We start from the raw sequence: 27598 nt of genomic DNA on the forward strand, positions 1-27598 counted from the left end.
CTCTTCAGAAAATGTACTTGATACTACACACTGGAAAATACTAGGAGTTTAGGTACTACAAACACAACCTAATGGGGTGGGGACGAACGTAATGGAAAGGAAGGTGGAAAAAAGAAAAGTGAAACTTTCTGCAACTCTACCCCATGTCATGGAGATTTCTGCTGCCCAGCCCAACCCCCACTCTAGGGTTGACAGTTCTTTACCTTCATTTGGGGTCCAGCTCCCACACTCCCACCCTGTGGTTCCCATGATTCCTGTGGGGTTGACTCAGGCTGGCGCCAAGGCTGGGCACTGACTCAGACCTGGCCAATCAGAATCAGCACCAATGATTTTGTCCAGAGGTGGGCATGTGACCCAACAGGAGCCAATGAGACTCCAGGAGACCTTTGTAGGGTCTTCTCAAAGACAAACGGGCACTCTGCCCATCAGATTTTAAACGAGAGAATGTAAACTCTGGAGTGCTGTCAACATCTAGCTATCATATAGTGCCTAAGGCTGAAGCTAACACTGAGAGGCAGAGCCAAAAACTGGAGAGAAAATGACTCCTGAGTCAGTGCTGGATGATTTTCCTTTTTGCTTAAGCCAGTTTGGATTTGCTTGTCTTACTGGCAAACAAAACTCACGATGAATCAACTCTCCATGAAAACCAAATACAGCTTTTCTCCAAGAGAAGACAGGGAGAAAAGGGCTTCATACGTCCACAGAGAAGCAGCCCCGAGGCCATCTCTGGGTCTCACATTCCTCATCCCTGAGACGACAGGGTCAGTTCAACTGAGCACCCACTCTGTGCTTGGCAGTGAGTCAGGAGCTGCAGGTGTCAAGGTGAAGAAGCACATTCTTTCCTCCCCAGGAGCTTGCAGTCAATGGGAGAAGGACTTGTAAACAGACACGCTGCTCTACCAACTGCCCTGCCAGAGGAGGGCACTCCATTGTGGGGGTAGGAGGGACAGGAAGGCTGTCAGAGTGATCTAGGCCAAGAAAGGGGGAGACATGGCAGCATGGGAACTGGCACAAGCAAAGGCACAGAGGTGCACAGGTGTGAGGCTGCACAGTGGCTGAGGAAGGGCAGGGCACGGACCTTGGGCTGAGCAGGCACCAGGCCTCCTCACACAGGCAGTGTGGGAGGCTGTTAGACCAGCCCGGCTGAGCCACACTGAAGGTGTAAACTAGGGCAGAACCGTGGAAGACACATGGCTCAAAGCTCAATGCTTGGCTGCTTTCTGGTAGAGACAGGGAAGGAGGTGGGTTTGAAAAGGAACCAAGGACACAGTTCTCAGAGAGAAGGACCAAAGGCAAGGTGATATTCTCTGCCTCAGACAAGTGGTATGTGACAGGCTGGGGGACAGCCCCGGGGACATGTCCAGTGGGCAGTGAGATGCCAGCAGCCGGCCTCAGAGGTGCAATCGGGCTGGAGCTCAGATTGGGAGTCGATATATGGATGGGCTTTCAATCCATGGGAAAGGCTGGATTCCCAGGGACAGCAGGCAGCAGAAGAAAAGAGAGGCAGGGTCCGAGTCCAGAGGCTTAAGAGATGGGTGGAGGAGGCAGAACTGGGGAAAGCAGCAAGAGGACAGGCCAAGTGACCCTACAGTGCCTTCAAAGCACAAAGCTCTGCAGTTTATCATCTGCTTCAGGCACATGGGCCAACCCTATGCACCTACAGAAGGAAACTCCCCTCTCTCCAGCAGTACAGCTTCCAAATGGTGCCGGCGCAGACTTCTCCAGGCTTCTGCCCTCTGACTGGCCAGGACAGGGGAGGGGAGGCTGTGACATACTCACCAGGAAGTCTTCCTCACAAAACACTTTGCCATTGACAAAATAAAATGCCTTTCCTCTCAGCTTTCGGCCTAAGAAAAAAACACAAGAGCAGAGTAAAAAGAAAAATGTTCATATGTAGTGAAAACAGTGAAAAGAAAGGCAAAATCTTTTAAAGCAGAAATAAACATGCAAAAAATGCCAACTATCTGTCACAGTTTCTGGTTACTAAAAAATGCTGTGGCCCCTGGCACTGGGCAGGCTAAGGCCAGGAGGAAGGGTCCCCTGGCAGGTGCTATTTGTCAGAAAGACCCAAGGGCTAACTTGGAAATCATCCTATGCTCACCTCCTAGCACCTCTCTGCTTAGAAAGAAGCTGGTGACGGGATGGTGACAGGATGACAAGAGTGGGGTTGCCAGGCAACATTGTCCCATGAAGCTGCTGTTTCCCACAAGCATTTAGGACAGTCACCTTTGACATGCTCTCCAGGGGATGTCCTATAAATTGGTTAACTCTTATTTTCACATCTTTATTTTTGTATGAACTGTAGAAAACACACATTGTTGGAAGGATAATGCTTTTTGTTTTCTCTTGATCTAAATGGGGTGGGTAAGAGTGAGAAAAATTCAAAGCACCCCAACTCCTTAGATGTAACTAGTTTCCATAAGGCTAAGACATTGACAAGAAAAACATACTGTACCAACCCATTTCATCTCTTATGAAAAAACACAAGGGGGCTGCATGTTCAAGGTCAGCAGGAGCATCTTTCTGGGAGTCCCTGGGTCTACTTCTCAGCAGCATTCACAGATTTGAGAACATTTCCAGTGCCAGGATCAAAACATCCTCAATAGACTCCATGGGAGTTTCAGAAACTGAATGAATTCTCAGCACTGAATGAAATCAAGCCCCTTGGGGCCAGGGTCCACACAGGAAAGCAAAATCATGAATGTTACCAACATTAACAGTCCTCAAGACACAGATGAGTCCCCTGGACAAACACTGACTGTCTTTGCCTCATGACGCCCAGAGCAGACAAAGCAGCACAGGTTATCGGAGAAGACAAGGTCAAGGGAGACTCGCCGGAGCTCAGAGAGGCCCTTGAAAGCATCAGTGCAGAGGAAAAGCCATAGAAAAAGAGATAAATCAAGCTACAAAAGCAAAGCCCTCCAGCTGGATTAAAGATCTGTGTGAAAAACAGAAATTGTTATAAGCACAGTCTTTTAAATTTTTTGTTTTATATTGTATTTTATTTTTTAAAAATTTTTTATTATAAGAAAATAAAGTCTGGCTTTGGCAAGGAAAAGATTTCTTAGGTAAGAAATAAAAAGCACATCTTATAAAGTTAAAGACTAATAAGTACATCAAAAATTTAAATTTCTGTACAAAAAAACAACAACATAAATTTAACTGACAAAGCTGTTGAAAAGCCAAACTGTTCTCAGCAGGGAGGCAGGAGAGGCTCCCAGGACAGGGGTGGGAGGCCACGGAGATGGGGGCGGAAGCGTGCACTGCCGGCCACTCCTGGCTGCTCAGGGTAGGAAAGGAAAGTTGGAGACTCTTGGTGACCACCCCCGTCGCACCTCCCTACTTCACTTCTCTGGAAGGCCCTGCCCTTCTTTGAGTGGTCAGACCCTTTTTTGTTGTGGTGTTGTTGCTGCCAGAGCTAGTGTTGTCTCAATGCTTCCCCAACCCTTCTGCTGGTTCCTATAGAACTTTTTAATACTCTGTAATCTCAAGTCAGCGTCCTACTAGGAGGGCTTGGCAAAGGACTGAAAGAATGCAATAAATGCCAAGTTGAACAAAAAAGGAAAGGCAAGCCGTGGATCAGAAGATGGATACAACACATGTAACATGGTATTGGTACTGAAAACATGTAAAGAACACCAACAACAAAGTAACCCAAATCAACATGTCAAAGGGATACCTGCACTCCCATGTTTATCACAGCTCTATTCACAACAGCCAAGATTTGCAACAAACCTAAATGTCCTTCAGCAGATGACTGGATAAAGAAAATGTGGTACATATACACAATGGAATACTACACAGCCATAAAAAAGAATGAAATTCTGCCATTTGCAGCAACATGGATGAGCTTGGAGAAAATTACGTTAAGTGAAATAAGCCAGATATAGAAAGAGAAATACCACATGTCCTCACTCATCTGTGGAAGCTAAAAAAGTTGATCTCAAAAGCAGAGTAGACTAGTGGTTACTAGAGACTGGTGGGGGCAAAAAGAAGGGGGAATAGGAAGACAGTGGCCAGTGGATACAAAATAGTAGACATAGGAAGAACGGGCTCTAGTATTCTATGATAATATAAAGAGACTACAATTAACAGCAAATTACTGTGTATCTTTAAATAGCTTGTTTAGATGACATCGAATGTTCCTAACACAAAGAAGTGACAAATGTCTGAGATGATGGATACACTAAGCACCCTGATATGATCACTGTATACAGTATAGCTGTACCCAAATATCATACTGCACTCCACAAATATATACAGTTACCATGAGTCAATTAAGAAAAATAAATTAAAAAGAGAAAAAAAGAGGGACAAATAGTAGAATAGTGGTTACCAGAGGCAGGGAAGGGGGAGGGGGAGCAGGGAAAGGTTGGTATACAGATACAACATTACAAAGTTACAGTTAGACAAAAAGAAATAAATTCTGGTGCTCTAGAGTGACAGCAGCTAATAATATTGTATCATGTATTTCAAGATAGCCAGAAAAGAGAATCTTGAATGTTAGAACCACAAAGAAATGATAAATGTTTAGGTGATAGATATGCTAACTATTCTGATTAGATCATTATACAAAATTTGCCTGCCTTGAAACAACAAATGGTACCCCATATACATGTACAATGAAAAAAATTAATTTAAAAAAAAAAAAAAGTAACCCAATAGGAAAAAGTGAGCAAAGGATAGAAGAGAAAATGCATAGAAGGGAAGACCTATTAAACCTAGGACAATACCAAGGTGATTGATAATATCTATAATACAATAAAAAGATGTTCAATCCCACTAGCAATCAGGATTATGCAAATTAAAACCAGGATGAAATTCTATTGCATTCCCACAAATTGGCAAAAATTACTAAGTCTGACACTACCATGTTTTGGTGAAGGTATGGGGTGAGAGAAAACCTTTCACACTGTTGGTGGGAGTGTCAAATGGGATGATCACCTGGAAACAGTTTGTCAAGACCAATAGAGCTGAAAATCTACGTAACCCACAACACAGTCCTAAGGTTGCTCCTTGAGAAGATCTCCCCAAATACACACAAGTTGGTGCACGTTGGCAACACTATTAATAGAAAAACTAGAAGCATCTTCAGTGTTCACCAAGATAGACGAATCGATAAACAAGTTGAGGAAGAATCTGGAGTAACATTAAATGGATGTGATACTACACAGCAGCCAGAATGAAGGGACTAGATATATACATATCGTTATTAATTGAACTAAACATACTGATATGCAAATAAGGCAAATTACCCAGAGATACATCGATATGATAGTATAGAGTATATGTAACCAAGCACACACACAAACTAGCACTGTACGTTTTCACTGATAGTTGTAAATTGGTAACAGTAGAAAAAGTGGGACCAGAAGGAGCGACACTCAAATCATAATAGCTGCTGCCCTAAGGAAGGAAAGGATAGGATGGGAAGGAGAACCATGACAATCCCAACTTATCTATATTTTATTTCCTTTATTAAAAAAATACAGAGCCAAAATGACAACATATATATATATAAATGTCTGTGCATTCTGGGTGGTAAGTAAATAAAGGTTATTTCCTATAGTACTTTCCTATAGTTTTTAAAATATGCACACACACATACACTTCTTTAGGCAAAACACTATGGACCAAAAGGCAATGACAAACCAGAGAAACACCTACACTATATGACAGAAAAGGACTTAACCCTAAAACACAAACAACTCAATTAATGGCTCTCTATAAAAAATGGGTATAGAAAGGAAAAAGACATACTGCAAGATAAGTATGAATGACCAATAACTATAAAAGAAAATCTTTAGCTTTTCCCATGATTTAAAAAAGACTGCAAATTAAAATAACATACTATGCATTACCTATCAGACTGGCAAAGGTTAAAAAGAATGGTAACACTCAGCATTAATAACGACACAGACACTCTCACACTCTGCAGGGGACAACAGAAACTGCAACAAGCTTTTTGAGGAAAAATTTAGTATTAAATATCAACAGAATTTACAAAGTTCAGATTTATTTTTTAACCCCAAAATTCTACTTCAGGAATTTATCCTAGAGAGATCATCAAAGTTAGACTGTTTAAAGGATTCTCATCTCAGCATTATTTATAACAGCTCATCAAAAATGAGCAACAACCAAATTTACAATTCCTATTAAATAAATGATGGCATATATACATGCTGGAATATTATGCAGCCACAAAAAAGACTGTATTTACAAAAAAGACTTAATAACATGGAAAAATATTTAAAATACTTTTAAAGAAGGTACACAAGCACTTGTACATGTGCATTAGTTATAGGCATACACATCACATATATGATCATGTATACTCATACACATCACCTGTATATCATATGTTAACAGTCGTTATCTTTGAGTGTAGGAAATAGGTGATTTTTAATTAGTTCTTTTTTTGCAATGACTATATATTATTTTTATAATCTAAAACGAATTTTAATGAAGTGGGGGAATGTGGAAAGGGCAATGAGCATACGTAGAAGGCTACAACTCTTCAGCTCTCCTGTCCTTCCCTCGAAGTTACTGTTACCCTCTCTTCTAGATGGTTCCCATCCTAGAACCTTCGCAAGTGTTTCCTCAGTCGGCTACACTAGGTAACAAGAATGACCATCTACAGCTAAATGAGTTCAGGGTTCATAAACAGAACCCTCTTGACAGCCACGGAAATTAATTTTAATTATTTTACTTACTTAAACTTTCCTCTCTATAAAAGGATTCCAAGGCCCCAGTTTTAGAAAAGAAAATGAGAACTAGGGCCGGCCGGTGGTGCACTGCTACAGTGCGCCGCTTGGGAGTGCGGCGGCGCTCCCGCCGAGGGTTCGGATCCCACATACAGACCGGTTCCCGCTCACTGGCTGAGCGAGGTGCGGGCGCAACACCGAGGGTTGCGATCCCGTTGCCGGTCCCAGTCCGGTACGGGCGCGACACTGAGGGTTGCGATCCGTTGCCGGACACGAAAAAAGACAAAAAGGAAAAAAAAAAAAAAAACAGAAAATGAGAACTAACAAGAGTAACTTTTCCACCTTTGGCCCTATTAGACACCTGGGTGAGAGCTGACCTTCAACCCTCAGTCCCCCCTCAGGAGCAAGGACGAGGACACAGACCACCGTAAGAGGAGCTGCACAACCAGAAAGGAAAGCAATCCACACACTGGCCACAAATAAAGTCCAAGTCCAGCCCCATCCGCGGTGTTTCCTTGTTTGGCTGTCCCTTCCTGGACTTCCCACAGGATGAACCATTTCTTATGCGAGGAAAGGAGGGGGGCGGCAGTTGCAGGTAGGGCCACTAGAGAGAGTGAGGGACACCAGGCAATGGCCCAGGACTTCCCAGAGAACTGAGGCTTCTGATCCAATGCAAGGAGAACAGCACACTCTGGTTTTCGGAATGGAGTTTAGGAAGTTCTAAGCAATCCGAGCTGAAAACCAATTTTTTTGTTTGTTTGTTTTAATAGGGGGCAGATTACCTCTATTTCAAAGATCATAGAGGAAGATCATTAAACATACAAAAGTATGGAACCCTATAGTATTCTAAGAAACACAAATTAAACAAGAGCTTTTTTACCTATCAGATCAACAAAGATTTTTAAGTCTTTGTGATTGCTGTCACTGCTTATAGGTTACTGATGAGAGTACAAAACGATAAACTTTGACTCAGTGGGGCTATCTGGGACTTAGCTTTGGGAAAGAATAAAAACTGTGGATAAATATTTACTCAGATCCAAACTGGCAGCTTAATATAAACAAAGAGGTCTTTTGGTTATTTTGGAAATTACAAATCATTCTTTTACCACATCTGTTTCTGAGTCTGTGTCATAAAAAAATGCCACTCATGCTATGAAAAAAAAAAAAAAAAGAAAAAGAAAAGAAAACCCCTAGGTTATAATGTGAAAAATGAAAAAGCAAGATTTTAAAAATGTGTATCTCAACTATGGAAACAAGAAATTCAAAGAAAAAAGACTGGAGAGGAAATCGGCCGCAGGACAATGCCTCTGAGTGGACATAACTGGGATCTGCATGATGGAGGGGGGTAGTTTGTTTGCTAGATGTTTGTTTCTTTATACTTTTCTGCATTTCTCCAAAAGTTTAATAATGAGCAGATATTACTTTGATCATCATTTCAAATATTGCCCAGCTGGCTAGACAAATCCTCTTGCTGCCAGTCCCTTGAGCTGAGGAGTCCCAAGCCCAGACACCAGAGACCAAGAGAGGGGCTCAGAGATTATATCTGATTTTCCTTTATTCCCAAATTTTAAAATTAAGGACTTCCCCACAGACCCAAAAGGGCAGGGCTTAGCTCTGCCAGAGTCACACTTTAGTTTTCACTTCAGTTTTGAAAGACCATCTAAGTTTAGAAACTGGATACCACATTCATATTTGTTTGTTTGTATTTTGTTAGAACGGAAGAAAAAACTAACATCTGTTGATTCCATGTTTCAGGTACTACATCCAGAGCTCTCATGTATTTTAGGAAATGCTTGAAGACCTTGCTGCATGTGTCATTGCATCATTAGCCACTGCTTTCTGCACCTGTACTGCCACATGCTTTTTACAGAGAAGTCCAAAGGTCATTTTGCATTCAAAGTCATCCTACTCTAAGTGTCACCAAAGAGTTAGGCAGAAATGAAATCCATCCCATGTTAATATCATGGAGCAGCACAAGGATACAGCAATCGATTATTCTTGGGAATACTTCGAAATCACACCCTGGGATTACTCCCAACTTTCTGAGTGTCCTTTTCTCTTCAAAAAAACATGATACTTATGAGTTAACTGTTACTGACTTCATTTCACACGTGAGGAAATCCACGCTCAGAGAGGCTCACCCAGGTAGTAAGAGGGTAAGTTGGAAACCCGGGTTTGTCTTACTCTTCAGTCTACGCTTGTTCCATTGTGCCACAAGGCTGCCCAGCATTATTCAATGCATGTGAATGCACACTTCTATGCAGAACCCAGCTTCTCTCTCCTACTAGGGAATGGAGAAGGGAATTTTCATAATTTAAAGCACTTTCTATGTACTGGGCCCTTTACTTATTTCATATCTCAATTAAGTGTCATGAACAATTCTGTAAAAATACCTTGTGATGTCACCCATTTGGATACAACTTGATTGGTGTGGAGACAGGCTAAAATGTATAGCTTCCTTGAAGAAAGGGGACTTTGAGGGGAGGGTGAGGCCAGGCAGGAAACAGCAAGCGACCTGGTCTTGAGAAGCAGCGGGGCAGAGAGAAGTTTTTCTCCAGGCTGAGTCACTCCAGATCTGGCCAATGAAACAGACACCAACTAACCTGGAAATTCCTAGAATCACTGCCACTGTCCCGAAAGTTCTATTCAATCAAGTGCAAGATCCAGAAGCCTCACTGACTTTTAAGCTAGAACATGCAAACACCACTAGGTGGCACCAAATCACAGCCATGACCAGAAAGATTGAGGTAGCAGGCTTGGGTCATTTAATGTTTCAATAACATGACCCCACACTGCAGGCAGTTGAATCTCACTTATCACTTTATGGTAGAGTTTTACCGAATCCTCATTTTGCCAACGGGGAAACAAAAGCTAAAGAAGTCAGTCAAACTTACCCATGTAACTAAAGTAAGAATAGTTGGGATTCGAACCCTGGTCTTTGGTTGACAGCCTTTCAAGCACACTATTACTGTCCCTCTTGTTGTCAGTTCCAAAAGGAATATCTCTGAGACTACGGGAAATGTTCAGACAGTTCGAGCTGTTAGAACAAAATATCATAAACTGTGTGCTTTACACATTTATTTCTCACAGTTCTGGAGACTGGAAGTCTAAGATCGGGGTGCCCACAGGATCAGGATTTACAGAAAGCTATCTTCTTGCCATGTCCTCACATGGTGGAAAGAGAACTAACTAGCTCTGTGGCCTCTTCTTATAAGGGCACTAATTCCATTCATGAGAGCTCTACCCTCATGACCTAATTACCTCCCAAAGATCTCACCTCCAAATACTATCACATTGGGATTAGGGTTTCAACATATGAATTGGGGGTGATACAAACACTCAGGCCACTGCAGGGAAGAAAATGGATTTCTTGGCATTCCCAGTCAAATACCATCTCCAGTCCACTCCCTTGAATGGGGATGAATTTCACTGTCCCCACTCACTTCTATGGCAGTGCATAGTTAGAGGCGTTCCACTTGATGTCATTTATCTTGGTCAAACAAAAGTGCTAAGACCTAGACCATCCCTGGATAATGTGCATTAAACATAAAAACGTTGGGGGGGTAGGTGTCAGGGTTACATCTTTAGAATTCTAGTTTCAGGGTCATCTTGCTTCTGGCAGAGGAATTCCTCCCATCAGGAGAGAGCTGGTGATATGCTCACTAAACATATACCCGAGTTTTGGAATACGGTAGTCAAAGTTGCTCTTTAACTTCCTACTATAGTTTATAAAATAGTGTATAAAATACTGAGTTATAAATGTACAGACTCAAAGAAAATCTACCCCAAAAAGAGTTTATAAAATATCGACTGATAAATGTACAGATTCAAGGAGAATTTACTCCAGAAAGATATTTCCTGTAAATGCGGTAAATGAATATTTAATATTTGCCTTCAGGGCATCTTCAGTTGAAAAGAGAAAAATGGATCTGATAAAGCCAATGTAGTTTAATGAAGGAAACACCAGTGAGGATGTCACAAAGAGAGGGCAGCCATTTACTCTGACAAATAAAACTAAACTTGCAATAATACTCACAATTCTCCCTTCCCTCTAAAAATAGAAACAAGTTATAACCTATTCTGGAAAAATAAATGATAACGGTTAAGACTTCACCACAACTTTCAGTTCCCAAATACCTCCCTGAAAAGTAAAAAAATGCATGGTTATCCCAATGATGAGAAAGCTTTTTTTAAAAAGGAAGTAAAAATTAATAAATATAATAATGCAGAAAAATGAAACATAAAATCCAAGCCCGAACTGTAGTTATTATCCAATTCAACTGACACAAAGTTACTCAAATTAACTGCATCCCAGACCATATAGCTCAAGAAGATTTTTAAAATACAGAATATCCAAGACTCAACAAGGTAAAAATTTACAATGTCTAGCACCCAATCAAAGATTACCAGGCATGCAAAGAGGCAAGAAAACATGATCCATAGGGAAAAGAATAATCCATCTGTGAAAATCAATGCAGATCTAACACAGATTTAGCAGAGAAGGACATTAAAAGTTATTGTTACTCTATTCCATATGTCCAAAAAGTTAAATAGTGACATGAAAGATATTTAAAAGGCCCAAACTGAATGCTAGAGATGAAAACTAAAATGTCTTAGATGAAAAATACATTGGGGGGGCTGGCCAGTTAACTCAGTTGGTTAGAACATGGTGCTGACAACACCAAGATCCAGGGTTCGATCTCTGTAGCAGCCAGTGCTAAAAAAAAAAAAAGAAAAAAAATGGGTGAGATTAACAGCAGATTGCACATTGCCAGAGAAAACGTTAGTGAATTTAAAGGTATAGCAATAGAAAATGTCCAAAATGAAACAGAGAGGAAAAGAATTTTTAAAATAATGAAAAGAGTGTAAATGAGCTGTGAGACAACTTCAAGATGCCTTACAAGGGGTAAACTGGAATCCCTGAAGCAGAGGGAAGGGACAGTATAGGAGAAAAATTTCAATAATAATCAAAAGCTATTCCAGATTTGATGAAGATTAAAACCTACAGATCCAAGATGTTCAACAAACCCCCCAAGCACTAGAAACATGAAAAGCAAGGGGCATCATAACCAAATTTCTCAAAATCAATAATAAAAAGAAAATCTTAAAAGTAGCTGGAGAAAAAAGACGTGTTATAGAGAAACAAAGATAAAGATGATGTCAAATTTCTCATTGAAACCAATACAAGCGAGAAAATAGTGAAACATCTTTAAAGAACTCAAAGAAAAAACTATCAACCTAGAATTATATACCCAGCAAATAATATTTTTTAAAACCAAAAGTGAAATAAAGATGAGTTTAGACATACAAAAATTGAAAAAATTCATCACCAGATCAACACTGAAAAAAAAAAAAAATTAAAGGAAGTCCTTTAAGCAAAAGGAAAATGGTACCAGATGAAAATCTGGATTTAAACAAAGGAATGAAGAGGATCAGAAATGGTAACTGCATGCACAAATATTTTCTTACTTGTTAAATGTTTTTAAAACTCAGAAGAAAACATGGACATGAATCTCTGTGACCTTGGGTTAGCCAATGTTTTCTAACATAAAGCACCAAAACACAAGCAACAAAAGAAAAAAATAGATAAATTATACTGCATCAAATTTAAAAACTTTTGGGCTGCACGTAACACCATCAAGAAAGAGAAAAGAAAGATCACAGAATGGGAGAAAATGTTTGCAAGCCATATACCTGATAAGAGATTTATATGTAGACTGCATAAAGAACTATTAAAAGTCAATAATAAAAATCCAATTTAAGTAATCTAATTTAAAGATCATCTAATAACAATAATCTAAGAATCTAATTTTAAAATGGGCAAAGGATCTGAATGGACGTTTTCTAAATAAGACACACAATAAGCCCGTGAAAAGATGCTCAACATCATTAGTCATTAGGGAAATGCAAATCACAATTACATTGAGATCCAACTTACATCCAATAGGATAGTTAGAACCAAAAAGTTAAATAATCACAAGTGTTGGCAAGGATGTAGAGACACTGGGACCCTCATACGTTGTTGGTGGGAATGTAAAATGGTGCAGCAGCTTTGGAAAACAGTTCCTGAAAAAGTTAAACATAGAGTTACCATATGACCCAGAAATTCCACTCCTGGTATCTACAATGAGAACTGAAAAGATATGTTCACACAAAAACTTGTACAGGAATGTTCATAGCAGCATTACTTATAATAGTCAAAAAGTAAAAAGAAGCATCCACCAACTGCTGAATGGATAAACAAAGTGAGGGGTACCCACAGGATGGAATATTACTCAGCCATAAAAAGAATAAAGTACTGACACATGCCACAACATGGATGAGCCTAGAACACATTATGCTGAATGAAAGAAGCCAGACACTAAAAATCACATATCGTATAATTCTATTTATATGAAATGTCCAGAATAGGCAAATCTAAGGGGACAGAAAGTAGATTAGTGGTTGCTTAGCACTGAAGGGGGTTGAGTAACAGGGAGTGAAGCTAATGGGTACCAGGTACCAGGTAAACGCCACCCTTATTTATTCCAACATGTTTTCAGTGTTAACTGTGTGTCTAGAATTACACTAAAGGTGCTAAAGAGAAGCAGGAGGTAAATGAAGGGCAGTTAAACATTGTCCCCATTCTCCTGAAACTGACCATCTAGGAGGAGACACAGATCCCCGCAAACAGTTTCAATCTAATTATAATTTCAAATGCCATAAGACAGGTAAATAAACAAGGTGTATGTGAGACCCAAAATCAGAGGAGCCGTGATGGCGGACACTGAAGGGAGAGCGATACCTCCCTGGGTGGTGATGAAGGGTGGGGGTGACGAAGCAAAGGGGTAGGGAGGGCAGGCGATGTTCAGTGCAACTCGGGGGATGGGAGTGGGAGGTGCACTGGCTTAAGGCATACATTAAACACCAAGTGAAGGAATTGGACTACAATGTCAAGGCAAGAAGCGGCTGAAGGTCTCTGACTTGGGGAGTGGCCTCCTCACTGCTGTGCTCCAAGACCAGTGAGGATTGAGGGACAGGTAGGCAGGGAAGCAAACAGGACCACAGACCACTTAGGAGATGACAGCAGTGACCCACGCAAGAGGTAGAAAGGGTCTGCCCAAAATAGGGCACCTGGGACCCTGCCACATCCAAATACCACCAGCAGTGACCACTGCAGGGGCTGCTGCTAGTGTGGAGGCACAGCTGTCCCCACAGCCCTGACCACAGAGGAGGGACTGCACCCCTGCCCTAGCATTGTATTTGCCAGCCTCCCAGACTGGTCAGTACCCCAAAGGAGTAGCTGGTCCTTGAAAACCAGCCACAGGATCCACATCCGGCCTCGGGGCCCCTGTAAAGAGTCAGGAGCTCATGTGGTAAGAGTTCCCTTTCTCTTTAAATGTTAACTGGTGGGAAGGTTGTGGGTTTTGAGTCATTAAGTCAACAAGATTTTATGCAGCAGATGGTTATTATTATTATTATTTTTTAATTTCTAAAGAAAGAAGGGGCTGGCCAGTTAGCTCAGTTTGTTAGAGCACAGCCGTATAATACCAAAGTCATGGGTTCAGATCCCTGGACCAGCCAGCCACCCAAATAAAAAAAAGAAAGAAATTTATTTTTTATAGTTCTGGAGGCTGGGAAGTCTATGGTCTAGGGGTTACATCTGATGAGGGCCGTCTTGCTGGTGGGAACTCTAGGATCCCAAGGCAGCATAGGGCATTGCACAGAAAGGGGGCTTATGAGAGATGGACAAAGTGGCTTTTTTATAATAAACCCATTCTCATGATAATGAACCCATCCCATGATAAAACATTAATTCTTTAGCCCATTAATTCATTAATCTGTGAGCGCCCTCATGACCCAACCACGTTGTTGTTTAATTGAAACAACTGATTGTACATATCTGTGGGGTAGAGTGTTAAATATCAATACCTGTGTGCAATATGTGATGCTCTAATCAGGATAAATATTATATTCAACATTACACAATGTAATCACTTTTGTGGCCCTTTACCAATTTCTCACTAACCCTCTTCCCCCTTTCCCACCTCTGGTAACCTCAGTTCTTTTCTCTCCTTTTGAAAGTTCAACATATTATTGTGATCCTCATATCTTTCTTTCTTTCCTTTTTTTTTAAATTTCTGGTTTTTTAGCTCCTACTTATGAGTGAGGACATGTGGTATTTCTCTTTTGCAGCAGATGGTTATAAAGACTATGGAGCAATGAGGGAAAGGCTATGATATATGTCTATGTGGAAAAAGCAGGGCATAAGAGCAAACATACACCGTGATGACAGCCAGGCAGAAACAATGTCTATGCAGGTACAATGTACTTTTTTTTTTTTGGCTGTTTATTTTCCCATGTGTATTTTTTTTACAATGTGACCATATTGACTATGTGATGTATAAAGTATGAAAAGTAATACATTTCACTGATGATTTCTTACTAAGTGAACTCTTGTTAGAAAAGATTTAGGAACTGGAGACTATATGCACTGTCCAATACCGTAGCCACCAGCCACATGTGGCTATTTAAATTTAAACTTTAATTAAAATGAAATAAAATTAAAAATCCAGTTCCTCAGTCACACTAGCCATATTTCAAGTGCTCAAAAGCCATATGTGGTCAGTAGCTGCTGTACTGGATGGTGCAGCCAAATGACGGTAAAGAGTGGTAGGTGGCAAAGCCAACTGCAGGGCCACCGGCAAGTTCCCAGTCGCCTGCATCGGATCCCCTGGGATGCTCATCCCACATGTGCGCACCTCGGCCTGTCTCTACAGACCTCAGAACCAGCAACTCTGCAGGCAGCCTGGAGTTTGCCCAGTAACAGGCTCCTCATGGCTGTGGCTGATGGTAAAGGCTGAGCACTGTGGATGCGGTGGCAAGAGCATACACTGTGGGCCACAGGACCTGAGTATGATTCCCATCTCCCACGCCCCAGCTATGTGACCACTCTGAGACCCACGTCCTCCCATGGAAGGTTAGCATAGTGCAGGGGGCAAGTGAGAAGACAGAGCCAACACTCCCAGTGTCTCACATGACCACAGGCATTACAGGCACAGACAAGCTGACGGTGCAACAGAACCGTCAATGAAAGGAGAAGGAGAAGCGAGGAGTAAGCAGGAAAGGGAGAGAAGGAAGCAGAAGGGGCCAGAGCTAGAGACAGAATTTAAGAGAACACTTGAGAGACAGATGGAAGAAAGCGTCCTCTCAGCAAGATGAGATACCCAAGGAACCTGAGGAGGGTCTCTGATGCCAGAATAAAGTTCAGACCTCCAAAAAGACCTTACTCCCCAAACCCAGAATTCTGGCTCTGAGATGAGGCACCTAGTGTAACATCTTCATGCTAAATAGGGTGTAGTGCCCATGGTCATTCTCCCCTTAGAGTTGAGGGGACAGGTGACACACTGGGCACCACCAGGTATCACCCCTGGGCTGGGATCACTGATGGGAAAAGGTATAGATTTCCAATCAGAATCATGCATGTGCAACATCAGGTGTTTGCAAGGTAGACATGGCAATATAAGGGCATAGGTCACACCAAAGTTGCCCTCTACAGTATAGTCCAACACCCCCCAGACTCCTCCTCACAAGACTCACTTCATGTGACAGGCATGGAGAATCTGATGTCCTCCCACTGTTAGGGATGTCATGGCCTGATTGGACCAACAAAGTCTGACCTGGGAAACCAAGTCTGGTCCCAGTTCCAGTGCACCAGAACTGGGTTTGCTAGGGACAAACACAAGAGACCCTTCGATAACATGCCAAATAAGCGTCGCCCCTCTGCTCTCTTCCCAGCTGCCCAGCCCTTCGCCCAGCTCCAGTCTATTTTGATTGTTTCCTGGTCTCTCCCTCACTCACTGATTTCCTCTAGTATCTGCCCACTCTTCCCTTCTCACATTCTTGACCTTTAGCTCTTTCCTTACATCTAGCTGACTCACTCAGCCCATGTATAAATGCTGAATACAGTGAGAAATATCAGGACACCTCAACAGCTCAGAAATTCAGGGATCAAAGGCCTTAAGGAATAAACTTCCGATCAAAGCCCTTACTCCACTACTGAATTCTACATCCCCTTTTCCAAGTCCCAGGCGACTCTCCCGCACTCACAACTCAAAGGTAGCCGAAAACCCAGTGGTCAAGGCAAAATCCCAAGCCCAGAGCCAGGTTCCCTTCTTTGTCACGTACTGTCTCTAAGCAAAGGTATTTAATACAGTGGCTAAGAGCAAGCACTGTGGGTCCATATGGTCTTGGGTTCAAGTGCCAAGCACGCTACTTAACAGCAATGTAACAAGCAAACTAAACTCTCCAAGCCTCTCCCTGCACATCTGTAAAGTGAGGGTAATGATAATGCCGAACTCTGGATTGTTACAAGGATTTAGTGAGCTGCTGTGGGTGGAGGGCTTATGTGGTGTGGCGTCCACAGTAAGCTAGAAAACTTACCCATAAATATTGCGATGACTGTTTTAAGGAAGCGAGCCTGACATGAATTAAAGGAAGACCTCCCTAGTTCAGGCTCGATTCTAATTCAGAATGAGTGAGCATTTTCAAAGGCCGGGTTGACGAGGTCATATACGAACTAAATGAAAAAGGTAAAGAGGCCAGCCACCAAAAAAGAAAAAAGAAAAAGGTAAAGGATTTCACTTCACACCTGTTAGAATGGCTATATCGAAAAGACAAAAGATAATGAGTATTGGCAAGGATGTGGAGGAAAGGGAATCCATGCACACTGTTGGTGGAAATGTAAATTAGTACAGCCATTTTAGAAAACAGCATGGACATTCTTCAAGAAAACTAAAAGCAGAACCGTAAGATCCAGCAATCCCACTTCTGGGTATATATCCAAAGGAAATTAAATCAGTATGTCGAGGAGATTCTGTACTTCATGTTCATTTCAGCATCACTCACAACAGCCAAGATGTGGAATTAACCTAAGTGTCCATCAACGGGTGAACAGATAAAGATAATGTTATGTATATACACAATGAAATACTATTCAGGCTTTAAAAAAGAAGGAAATCCTGTCATTCGAGACAACATGGATGGAAGTGAAGGACATTATGCTACATGACATAAGCCAGGCACAAAAAAATACTGCATGATCTCTCTTATATGTGGAACCTAAAAAGTCAATATAGAAACAATAGAAAGGTGGTTACCAGAAGCTGGCAGGGAGGGGGTGGAATGGGGAAAGGGAAATATTGATCAAAAGGTACAAAGTTTCAGTGAGGCTGCAGGATAAGTGTTAGTGACCCACTGCACTGCATGGTGACCACAGTTAATAATAATGTATTGTATATTTCAAAATTGCTGAAAAAATAGATTTTTAACATTCTCACCACAAAAAAAATGATAAGTTGGTGAGGGGAGGGATATGTTAATTAGCTTGACTGAATCTTTCTATAATGTATACATGGATCAAAGATCACATTGTACCTTGTAAATACACACAATTATTGTCAATTTTAAAAAATAATAATTTTTTTTAAAAGAAAGGATTTCAGAGGCAGTATTTAGACCTTGTAAGAAAACAAAACAGCCGGCAAGAACCCTCCCACACTCCAGATGTGAACTTACTGCTCGGCCAGTCACCACTTACTCATTCACTAAGAATCTGTTCCACCACGTGAGGCTAGTTCTCACTGTTTTATTTACCTCAAGTAGCGAAAGGACATTTTGTGAGTGCTCTAGATGTAGGCTTTAACTAACTCAGCCAGACTTGGCCCCGACTAGGTCTAAATGAGTGAGATTTCTCTATAAAACTCATTCACAATCTTTACCGGGCACGGACGTTTGGTTTTTGGAAAGTGGGATGAGAAATGGTATTATTCTTAGTTTCATTGTTATTATGCCCTCTGTAAGGTATGGCTGGCAGGTCACAGTGCATTCCCCCACCCAGGAATATGAGCGGTAGGTTATGACACTGAAATTAACTCTGGCCTTGGCTTGCACGTCCCAGCACTGTCCCCTGAGTGGGCCGGGTCCAGCCCTCTGCGGCCTTCCTCTGAGTTCAGGCCTGGACTGGGCGTAACTTCCACCAGCCGCAGGCCTGGCTGCCTCCCAACCCCCACCCCCACGTCCTGGGCTCCCTGTGTTCCAGGGGCTGCTGGGGAGGAGAGCATGTGGCATCTCTTATCTAGTCCATTCATTCTCCAACTCATACAGTCAAAAAATGATAGACTGTGAGAACACTTACAGGGCAAACAGGCTTCACCCTGACTCCAACATGGGATTTGTTTACTCTTTACAAAATGAACAAACTACCACGTTTTCAGATCTGAAACTGCCTGGAATGAGGACACAGGCCCTTGCCTACTTTCTCCCTCACAGTCTCTTCTGGAAGGTGCCAAGGAGAACTCCACTGACCCCACAGTCTGAGCACTGTTCCTTCCTTCTCCTTCCGCCTCTCTCTAGCCACAGATGGGCGCCAGCTTCCCCTCCTCGGACTGGCCACTCAACACACAAGTGTGCATGGCCACCAGCCAAGTCCGCTCCTGCCCTCTCCACCGACCTTCCCTCCCACTCCAGGGTGTACCAACACCTTCCTGAGAGCGTCCAGCATGGGGCATGGCCACCTCAGGTGGGCAGAGCCTGCAGCGGGAGAAAGACCCACAGCACGCAACACGTCTCCATGGCAACCAAACACTGGCAGCCGGAGGAGCACGTCCAGAGAAGAGAACTTTAACAAACCACACAGCGCCCACATGCTGCCCCCTCAATGCTTACTTCTGGGAACGAACACCAAGGAAACAATTCAGCAGAGGGAAAAAAAGATGCAGGCACAAAGACATCACCAGGGCCATAGGTAACCACCCACAAACCCAAAATGAGCTAAACACCATAAACCCGTGGTGCAGCTCAGTCGATTACCATGTAACTGTTAAAACAATTATTATGAATTTATGACTTAACGTTAAACCAAAAAGGATACAATACTGTTCGTATACCATGATCACAACTCTAAAAAAACGTATATAAACTTGGACAAAAACTGGAAAGGAAAACATGAAAGTGAAAATAGCGTGCTACAAGGCTAACATAGTAGGTTTCTATCTTTAAAATTTTCTTTGTGGTTGTTGCGTTGTTCTCACAGCTAAAAAGAAACTAACCATCACTGCTTCTTGTCAGTGGGTGGAGATATGGGCGTATCTGCATAGGGGAACCCACCACGGTACCCAGGAGAACTTGCACATATCCACATAGGCAAAGGTTTCTGAGTCTTGGTGGAACACCTTGTGGCCTTCCAGAACACAAAAGGAGGTGAGGACATCTCCCTCCACCTCCCTGTCTCCCCTGGGATTCTGTCAGCTGACAGTCTCTCACCTCTACTGAGGTATGGGGCTTTCTGTCTGCCCCCTCAGAACAGAACCGTGGACTCTGAGACCACTCAGCGCAGTCCACAATTGCTTGTCAGGATCCCACAATGTGTGCACTGCAGTCATCGGCCCCTTTTGTTTTAGTGTCATCCTGTTTGGTGTATGGGACAAGGACCCAGGAAGCTGGCACCTTTGGCATATTCTTATTTTGCTGTCTATGTAAGTAATAAACCACCTGAACCCAGAAGTAGCTTGTTATAGCTTTACTAGTCAAACCAGCCAGGCCTTGGCCTTGCCTTGTAAATGTACGTGAATTTGATAGGATGCCAACGATATGTTTTAATGCAGTATCAACAAAATCCAATAAGTGTGTGTGTACACCTACAGATATATATATATATATACACACACACACACACACATATGCCATATACATATAGATGCACACATATGTACAATGGGGTCTTCAAAAAGTTCATGGGAAGATTCATATTATCTGTTAATTCCATTTTCCACAAATTTTTTGAAGTACTCTCATATATATAAATCTAATTTTAATTCCATATATATGGTGTTTTTAAATTTTTATTTTGTTGTTGGTAGTTTTTGTGGGTTTTTTTTTTTTTTTTTTTTTTTTGCAGCTGGCTGGTACAGGGATTGAACCCTGGACCTTAGTGTTATCAGCACCACACTCTAACCAAATGAACTAACCAGCCAGCCCTTATATCATGCTTTAAGCTAGATTATTATAATAAATGAAATGGGAAAGTAGAAAACACACATACACATATATACTTAGATATACACACATTAACCAGGCTCTCTCTATCAACAATCAAAATATGATACAGAGCAAAGAATACACCCTTCTTTTTGTTTGGCTAGGTGGAAGCAAATTATAGGAGGAAGAACCAGAAAAACGGGGAAGTACAACGCGAGCCTGGATTCAGGAGCCCTGGATTATGGTGGCAGCTCCCCTGCCAGGTTTCTGACCTCATGCTCAGACAGCAGCCTCCAAACCAGAGATGGGGGTAAAGGAGTTATGCAGTGACCCGCCCCACACCTTTTATTGGCTGGCTCCTGCAGGGGGGGAGACAGCTGGTAATAGGCAGACAGTGGTGTATCCCAGTACTTCCCCGCTAATCTTCTAAGACCTCTGCTATACATTACAAACTGATGTTATTAGGGATCATGTGGAACCCACTCAACCTATCACCAAAGTCACAGGCAATCTTTGGTACTTTGTGGCAAGTCACCTTACCCTGATTGGCTTTATGCTGGTGGTAAAAAAAAAACCCTGCTGTAAAGGACACTGTCCTGCCTTTCTGTGGGACCATAGAGGGCCATAGGCCAAGTGTCTCCAGGAAAGATGATCTGCCCTCTCCTCTCTTTCTCAGTCCCCATGATCCTTTTGCCCCCATACCCCCACCCCCCACCTCTCGCACTTACTGCAGGCTGCACAGGTGAAGCACGTGTCGTGGTACAGGTTCCCCATGGCCTGGCAGGCCTGGCTGGCCCCAAACACCCCTTTGCTGCATTTCACACAGGCTCCTGCAAAGGCAAGAACACACCAGTGAGTCGGGAGGGAACCAGTGTAAATGGAGTCATAAAAAAGCCAATGAGCAAAGCAAGTCACCATTCCTCCCATAACCAGCCTGTCACCAAATCCCATGGATTACTCCTTTTTTTTTTGAGCTGGCCAGTATGGGGATCTGAACCTGTGACCTTGGTGTTACAAGGCTGCATTCTAACCAACTGAGCTAACTGGCCAGCTCCCTGGATTATTCCTTTGAAATGTCTTTCTCTCTCTCTCCCTCTGCCACTCTTTCAGCTATGAGTCCTTTCAACTGCAGAAAAAGCCATGAGGCTGGATTTCTGGCCCCACGCTGTCCACCACAACACCATGCTCATATTCAGAATGCCTTGGCTTGGTCGACCTACTCCCTTGCTCAGAGCTTTCAAAGGCTTCCACTGTTTATAAGACATAGTCAAAAAAAGCTGTACCATGACTATAATATGCCAAGCATGTAGGTAGGGCAATTTCAACTAAATTATTTCCTTTAATCCTCAGTGGGAACCACCAACTAGGATTTATTATCCTCACTTTTTATAAAAAGCATCAGGACCCAAGCCCCAGGTGTGTCAGACTGCAAGGTCAGTGCTCTCCCCTGCCCCTCCACCACCAGCCCCTCGCCCCCAAACAAGCCCCACTGGGTCTCAGCTCTCAGCCTTTGCTGATGGTCCCCCTGCCTGGTATATCCTACTCCCACCCTCTGTCCATTCAAGTCCTCAAGGCCTTCCTCTCAGCCTTCTCCACCCTTCCTTCCCCTCCTTCTGGCAACATGATGAGCCAGAAATTAGAAGAGGCAGGTTCTAACCCGGAGCCTCCTACCCACTCACTGCCCAAGCAGTTTGGGTTAAACCTGGTAAGTTCCCTGAGTGTCAGTTTCTTAATTAGGAAATGGTGGTTAGTTCTATCCACACGGCATGGTCCCAGGAGCAGTGCTTAAGAAAAGGTTGCTTTGTAAACCAAAAAGTTCTAAAGAGTTCCTCTGCCTCAACTACAAAGTGCCTACTGGGAGACCTGGTCTTGAAGTATGACTCCACAATGTACTATGTGACTAGAGCAGATTATTTAAACTCTCTGAAGTCAGGCTAAAATATGATACAGAGCAAAGAATACACCCTTCTTTTTGTTTGGCTAGGTGGAAGCAAATTATAGGAGGAAGAACCAGAAAAACGGGGAAGTACAACGCGAGCCTGGATTCAGGAGCCCTGGATTATGGTGGCAGCTCCCCTGCCAGGTTTCTGACCTCATGCTCAGACAGCAGCCTCCAAACCAGAGATGGGGGTAAAGGAGTTATGCAGTGACCCGCCCCACACCTTTTATTGGCTGGCTCCTGCAGGGGGGGAGACAGCTGGTAATAGGCAGACAGTGGTGTATCCCAGTACTTCCCCGCTAATCTTCTAAGACCTCTGCTATACATTACAAACTGATGTTATTAGGGATCATGTGGAACCCACTCAACCTATCACCAAAGTCACAGGCAATCTTTGGTACTTTGTGGCAAGTCACCTTACCCTGATTGGCTTTATGCTGGTGGTAAAAAAAAAACCCTGCTGTAAAGGACACTGTCCTGCCTTTCTGTGGGACCATAGAGGGCCATAGGCCAAGTGTCTCCAGGAAAGATGATCTGCCCTCTCCTCTCTTTCTCAGTCCCCATGATCCTTTTGCCCCCATACCCCCACCCCCCACCTCTCGCACTTACTGCAGGCTGCACAGGTGAAGCACGTGTCGTGGTACAGGTTCCCCATGGCCTGGCAGGCCTGGCTGAGCTCTCTAAGAAGTTCCGGCCTCCCAGGATCTCACCCAGGCTCCATGACTAAGTCGGAAGTCTCTGTAGCCAGCCCAGAATCCCTACAACAGCAGCCCGGCTCGGGGCCAGTCCACAGGAAGGAGGCACGCTCTCTAAGAAGTTCCAGCCTCCCAGGATCTCACCCAGGCTCCATGACTAAGTCGGAAGTCTCTGTCTAGCCAGCCCAGAATCCCTACAACAGCAGCCCGGCTCGGGGCCAGTCCACAGGAAGGAGGCATTGGAGTCTCCTTCCAAAGAACTCCCCCATTACTGCCAAATCAAAGGCAACACAATTATGTAGATAATGCATAAGATAAAAAAAAAAGATTCAGGGAGGAAATATACCAAAATGTAAAGAGTGGTTTCTTTAGGTTGTAAAATTATGGCTGGTTTTACTTCTTTACATTTAGTATTTTTTAAAAAAATTCTTACAAGAGAGCAGGTGTTACTTTATAGATGCAAAAAAGTCTACTCTCAAAAAATTGAATACGTTTACATATATTGTATCATGTTAAAATTTTTGAAAAATCATCTTTATAGATATATACATAAAGGAGCTCCCCCAGCATCCAACTGGGTAACTAGCTCGTGTCCTTTGGTCAGTAGGGACTCAGGCATCTTTTTCTAATTCTAACTCCGGTTCCAATGTCAGGCTGTTCTCAGGCTGCAAATCCCCAGCTTTCTGCCGTCACAGTAGAAAGCACTGTGTTTCAGAGTTCATTCAACCTTAAACTGATAAACTGCATCACCATCAAAGGAAGTCCACACTAACGTGAAATGTGCCCCACACCAACAGGTACAAGGAGAAAACACTGCACCAAGGACCCTCAGCCCCTCACCAACACTAAGAAGCAGGGTGAAGCAGTCTATGCAAACAGTACTGTGTCAGCCAAAAAAACTGACTGTTGGGAGCATTCATGGAAAGCTCTAAAGAGCCCAAGTATGGGTTATTTGCAGTTCTTCTTCTGTTTCAACATCTTACTATGAAAATTTTCAAACATGCAGAAAAGTTGAAAGAATCATACAGGGCATACCTATATACCCACCACCCCAGTTCTACAATTGTTAACATTTTGCTATCCGCCCCTTGATCGGTCCAACAATCCATCTTATTTCTGATGCATTTCAACATAAGCTGCAGACAGCAGTCCACTTCACCCCTAAAGACTTCAGCCTCCATATAATACCAAGAGTTCATTATTTATTTGCTTACACTTACTTTTTCCAGGTAAAATTCATAGTTAAACACACAAATTATAAGTCTACCATTCAATGAGTTTGGACAAATGATCTATGTAACACAAAACCAAATCAAGATATAGAATATTTCCAGCAACCCCAGAAAGTTCCCACATGCCTCTTCCTTTCCATCTTCTCTCTGATGGCTATGAAACGCACGTGTGCGTGTGCACGTGCATGTGTGAGGAGAATGAGAGTACTACCGGAAAGCAGGCATTTCTGTTTCCCACATGCCTCTTCCTTTCCATCTTCTCTCTGATGGCTATGAAACGCACATGTGCGTGTGCACGTGCATGTGTGAGGAGAATGAGAGTACTACCGGAAAGCAGGCATTTCTGTAACTAGCAAACATCAATCTCAACAGGCACTGTGTTTCAGAGTTCAAAACCCCCATCACTAGGAAACTGAAAGCATCGAGTAATTCAGAGACGTCAGCATTTCTTCCTATCCAGTGATTTTACATACAACTTAAGCTGCTCTCAAGGTAGGAAACACATCAATTCTGGGTAAACTGCATTCCTTTACTGGCACACTCAGAGCTGTCGGCACCCACCTAGCAGCAAAGTGTGAGCAGGGCAGGGTTCTGTCATTAACACTCATCTGGAAGGCTCATGAAGCAGGCTCATGAAGCAGGCTCATCGCTCTGGAAACCAGTGGTGCTGATGGCTGCTACTCAGAGCCAGAGGAAAGTGGCCGCTGGACCCAGCCAGGTCAGGTGGGGCTTCTGGCATTTGGGATCGAGTGGACTAGAAGTGATGGCAGTGAGAAGTTCACGCTGGACACAGCACCTCCATGCTATGGCAGGTTACTGGTTGCCTGGCAGCTGCCTGCCTCTCCTATAAACCGTGAGCACCTCCAGAGTAGGAGCTGTATCTTAACTGAGGTCTCCACAGCGCCCAAAGAAATGCTGAGCTGAATCACATCCCACGTGGCTCCTCACACAGCCCTTTCCTCCTCAACTTCTTTCCTGGTGCCCGCTCCCTTGTAACTTGGGCACCCATATCTGTCCCCCCATAGGTGCCTTTTACAGAGGTTCAGGGTCTTATTCATCTCTGAACACGCACAGACACTGACAAAGTATGCTTAGTGTGCCTTCAGCAGACGTACAGAAAAACAGAGAAACAGATCACATGGAAGTCTGCTGAGCACTGGCTACAGCATAATTCAAATGTGATGACAGGGGAGAAATCTCTCTGGAAAACATCACATATCAGGCCATGGCAAGGTATGAGTTATACCATTTGGTGATGCTGAGGTCCACTTCCAGACCACCCTGTCCCAAGTCCCCTGGTTGACTTGACTCAACCTTTACAATAAGCAACAAAAGCTAGTTTGTCAGGCAGCAATCAAGGCACACTCCAAGCAGACTGCACGTAACATCAAAACAATGCACTGGCGAATATAATTCTGCGCACGAACGTGGCATAAACCACCCCCAAAGGCAACACCACTTTCTCCCTGCTAATCACTGTAGGCTCTTTGCTTAACCCATGGTAGAAATGATAGCTGCCAAGAGCACAGCAAACAGCAGAGCAGAGAGGAGGCTCGACAGTCTAGTGGGGTGTGACCACCCCTTTCCACCCATCCACAGGATGAACACGTGAAGGGGACGAGCCTCCAAGACAGCTCAACAAAAAGGAAAGGTGAAAGGAATCTCATGAGCCAGTGCAACGCTCTGGCCCAGACTGAAGAGTAAACTCATCTTGCTGGGGTTTAAGGAATAAAATTCGACAGCCTCTCCCAGCCCTGCTCGAGCTCAACAAAAAGGAAAGGTGAAAGGAATCTCATGAGCCAGTGCAACGCTCTGGCCCAGACTGAGGAGTAAACTCATCTTGCTGGGGTTTAAGGAATAAAATTCGACAGCCTCTCCCAGCCCTGCTCATAAGGCAAACAGCAGGACAGACAGCATCTTCCAGTGGACACTGTGACACCAGCCCAGGCCTCCCTGGACATCCTGCTAATTTATCTCTCAACATAAGGCCTTCCTCCTTCCTCTGCACCCATTCAGCAACACTCTTCTGAGGCCTATGGCCTTCAGCCTCCGCCTCTCTCTCTCTCTGTGCCTGCAGCTGGAGTGAGTCCTCCGGGCTGCTGAGATCCTTCACACCGCTCTGACCACCCACCAGATACAGAGCAAGAGGGAAGCCACTTGTGCTGGAAACCATCAGTTACCGCGTGAGAAGGATCACATAAGAAGGCGAGCAGGTAGGAAAATATTTCATCCTTATGGAGTGTGGTAAATGGATAGAAAACTACTTCATGGGCAGAAAAGGTAGGGGGGAAAAAAGCAATTTTCATACTCGAGGAAACAATGTACCTACATAGGCCAGACCCTGGGCTGGCAGTTTTCACTCAGGGAAGGAGCTGTTGCCATCTCCTTTCTAAAACACAAGTTCTAAAAAGGTCCTGTAATTTGCTGAAGGCTGCACAGCTGGTGGGTTTGAGAGATGGAATCTGAGCCTAGGTTCTAAATCAAAGGTCCTGCTATCCCTGTCTGGTTGGCAGCTGTGGCTATTTCTGCCATACACAGGGGACCCCCACAGAGAGGGGGGACTCCTTCCTCACCCAATACACTACGTGCTCAGGGATTCAGAACCTAAGACCAGCCCTGTCCTGGATCTCCTACTGCCCACTGGCCCACCTCCCACTCTGCCTTGTCCCCCACACACAAGGCCCACTTTCTGCCCAGGACCTCAACCACAAGGGCTCTCCCATGTAGACGAGTGACTCTCAGATCCTCCTGCCCTTCTGCCAGGGACAGTGAGGCTGAGTGCCTTCTGACGGCACTTTGATGAGAAAGGCAAGCACTTGTTCACCCACAAACGCTTCTCTGTCACTTGGCGGGAGGAGCCAGCCTCTCTCCAGATGCCAGCAAGGGGGTGATGAGCAAGGTGACCACACTCTGGCCCAGCCCTCACAGAAACCAGACCCTACCCCACTACCAGGTGATCTGCCAGATCTCACCTGGAGTCCTGTGCTGTAAGTTCACTGAGTGGCCCAGGCT

The 27598-nt window shown here is 43.7% G+C and overlaps 1 protein-coding gene across 1 annotated transcript in view; it reads right to left on the reverse strand.

The window, feature by feature from the left end:
* Positions 1–27598, reverse strand: part of LIMD1 (LIM domains containing 1) — a 67854-nt gene that overhangs the window by 10140 nt on the left and 30116 nt on the right. Inside the window, exons 2-3 of the mRNA XM_008591169.1 lie at positions 21449–21550; positions 1780–1847 (exon numbers count right to left, since the gene is read on the reverse strand). Coding sequence (XP_008589391.1) covers positions 1780–1847; positions 21449–21550 — 170 coding nt within the window. The remainder of the gene's footprint in view (positions 1–1779; positions 1848–21448; positions 21551–27598) is intronic.

The sequence above is a fragment of the Galeopterus variegatus genome, unplaced genomic scaffold (genome assembly GCF_000696425.1).
Source record: "Galeopterus variegatus unplaced genomic scaffold, G_variegatus-3.0.2 Scaffold6715, whole genome shotgun sequence".
Taxonomy (NCBI): Eukaryota; Metazoa; Chordata; class Mammalia; order Dermoptera; family Cynocephalidae; genus Galeopterus; species Galeopterus variegatus.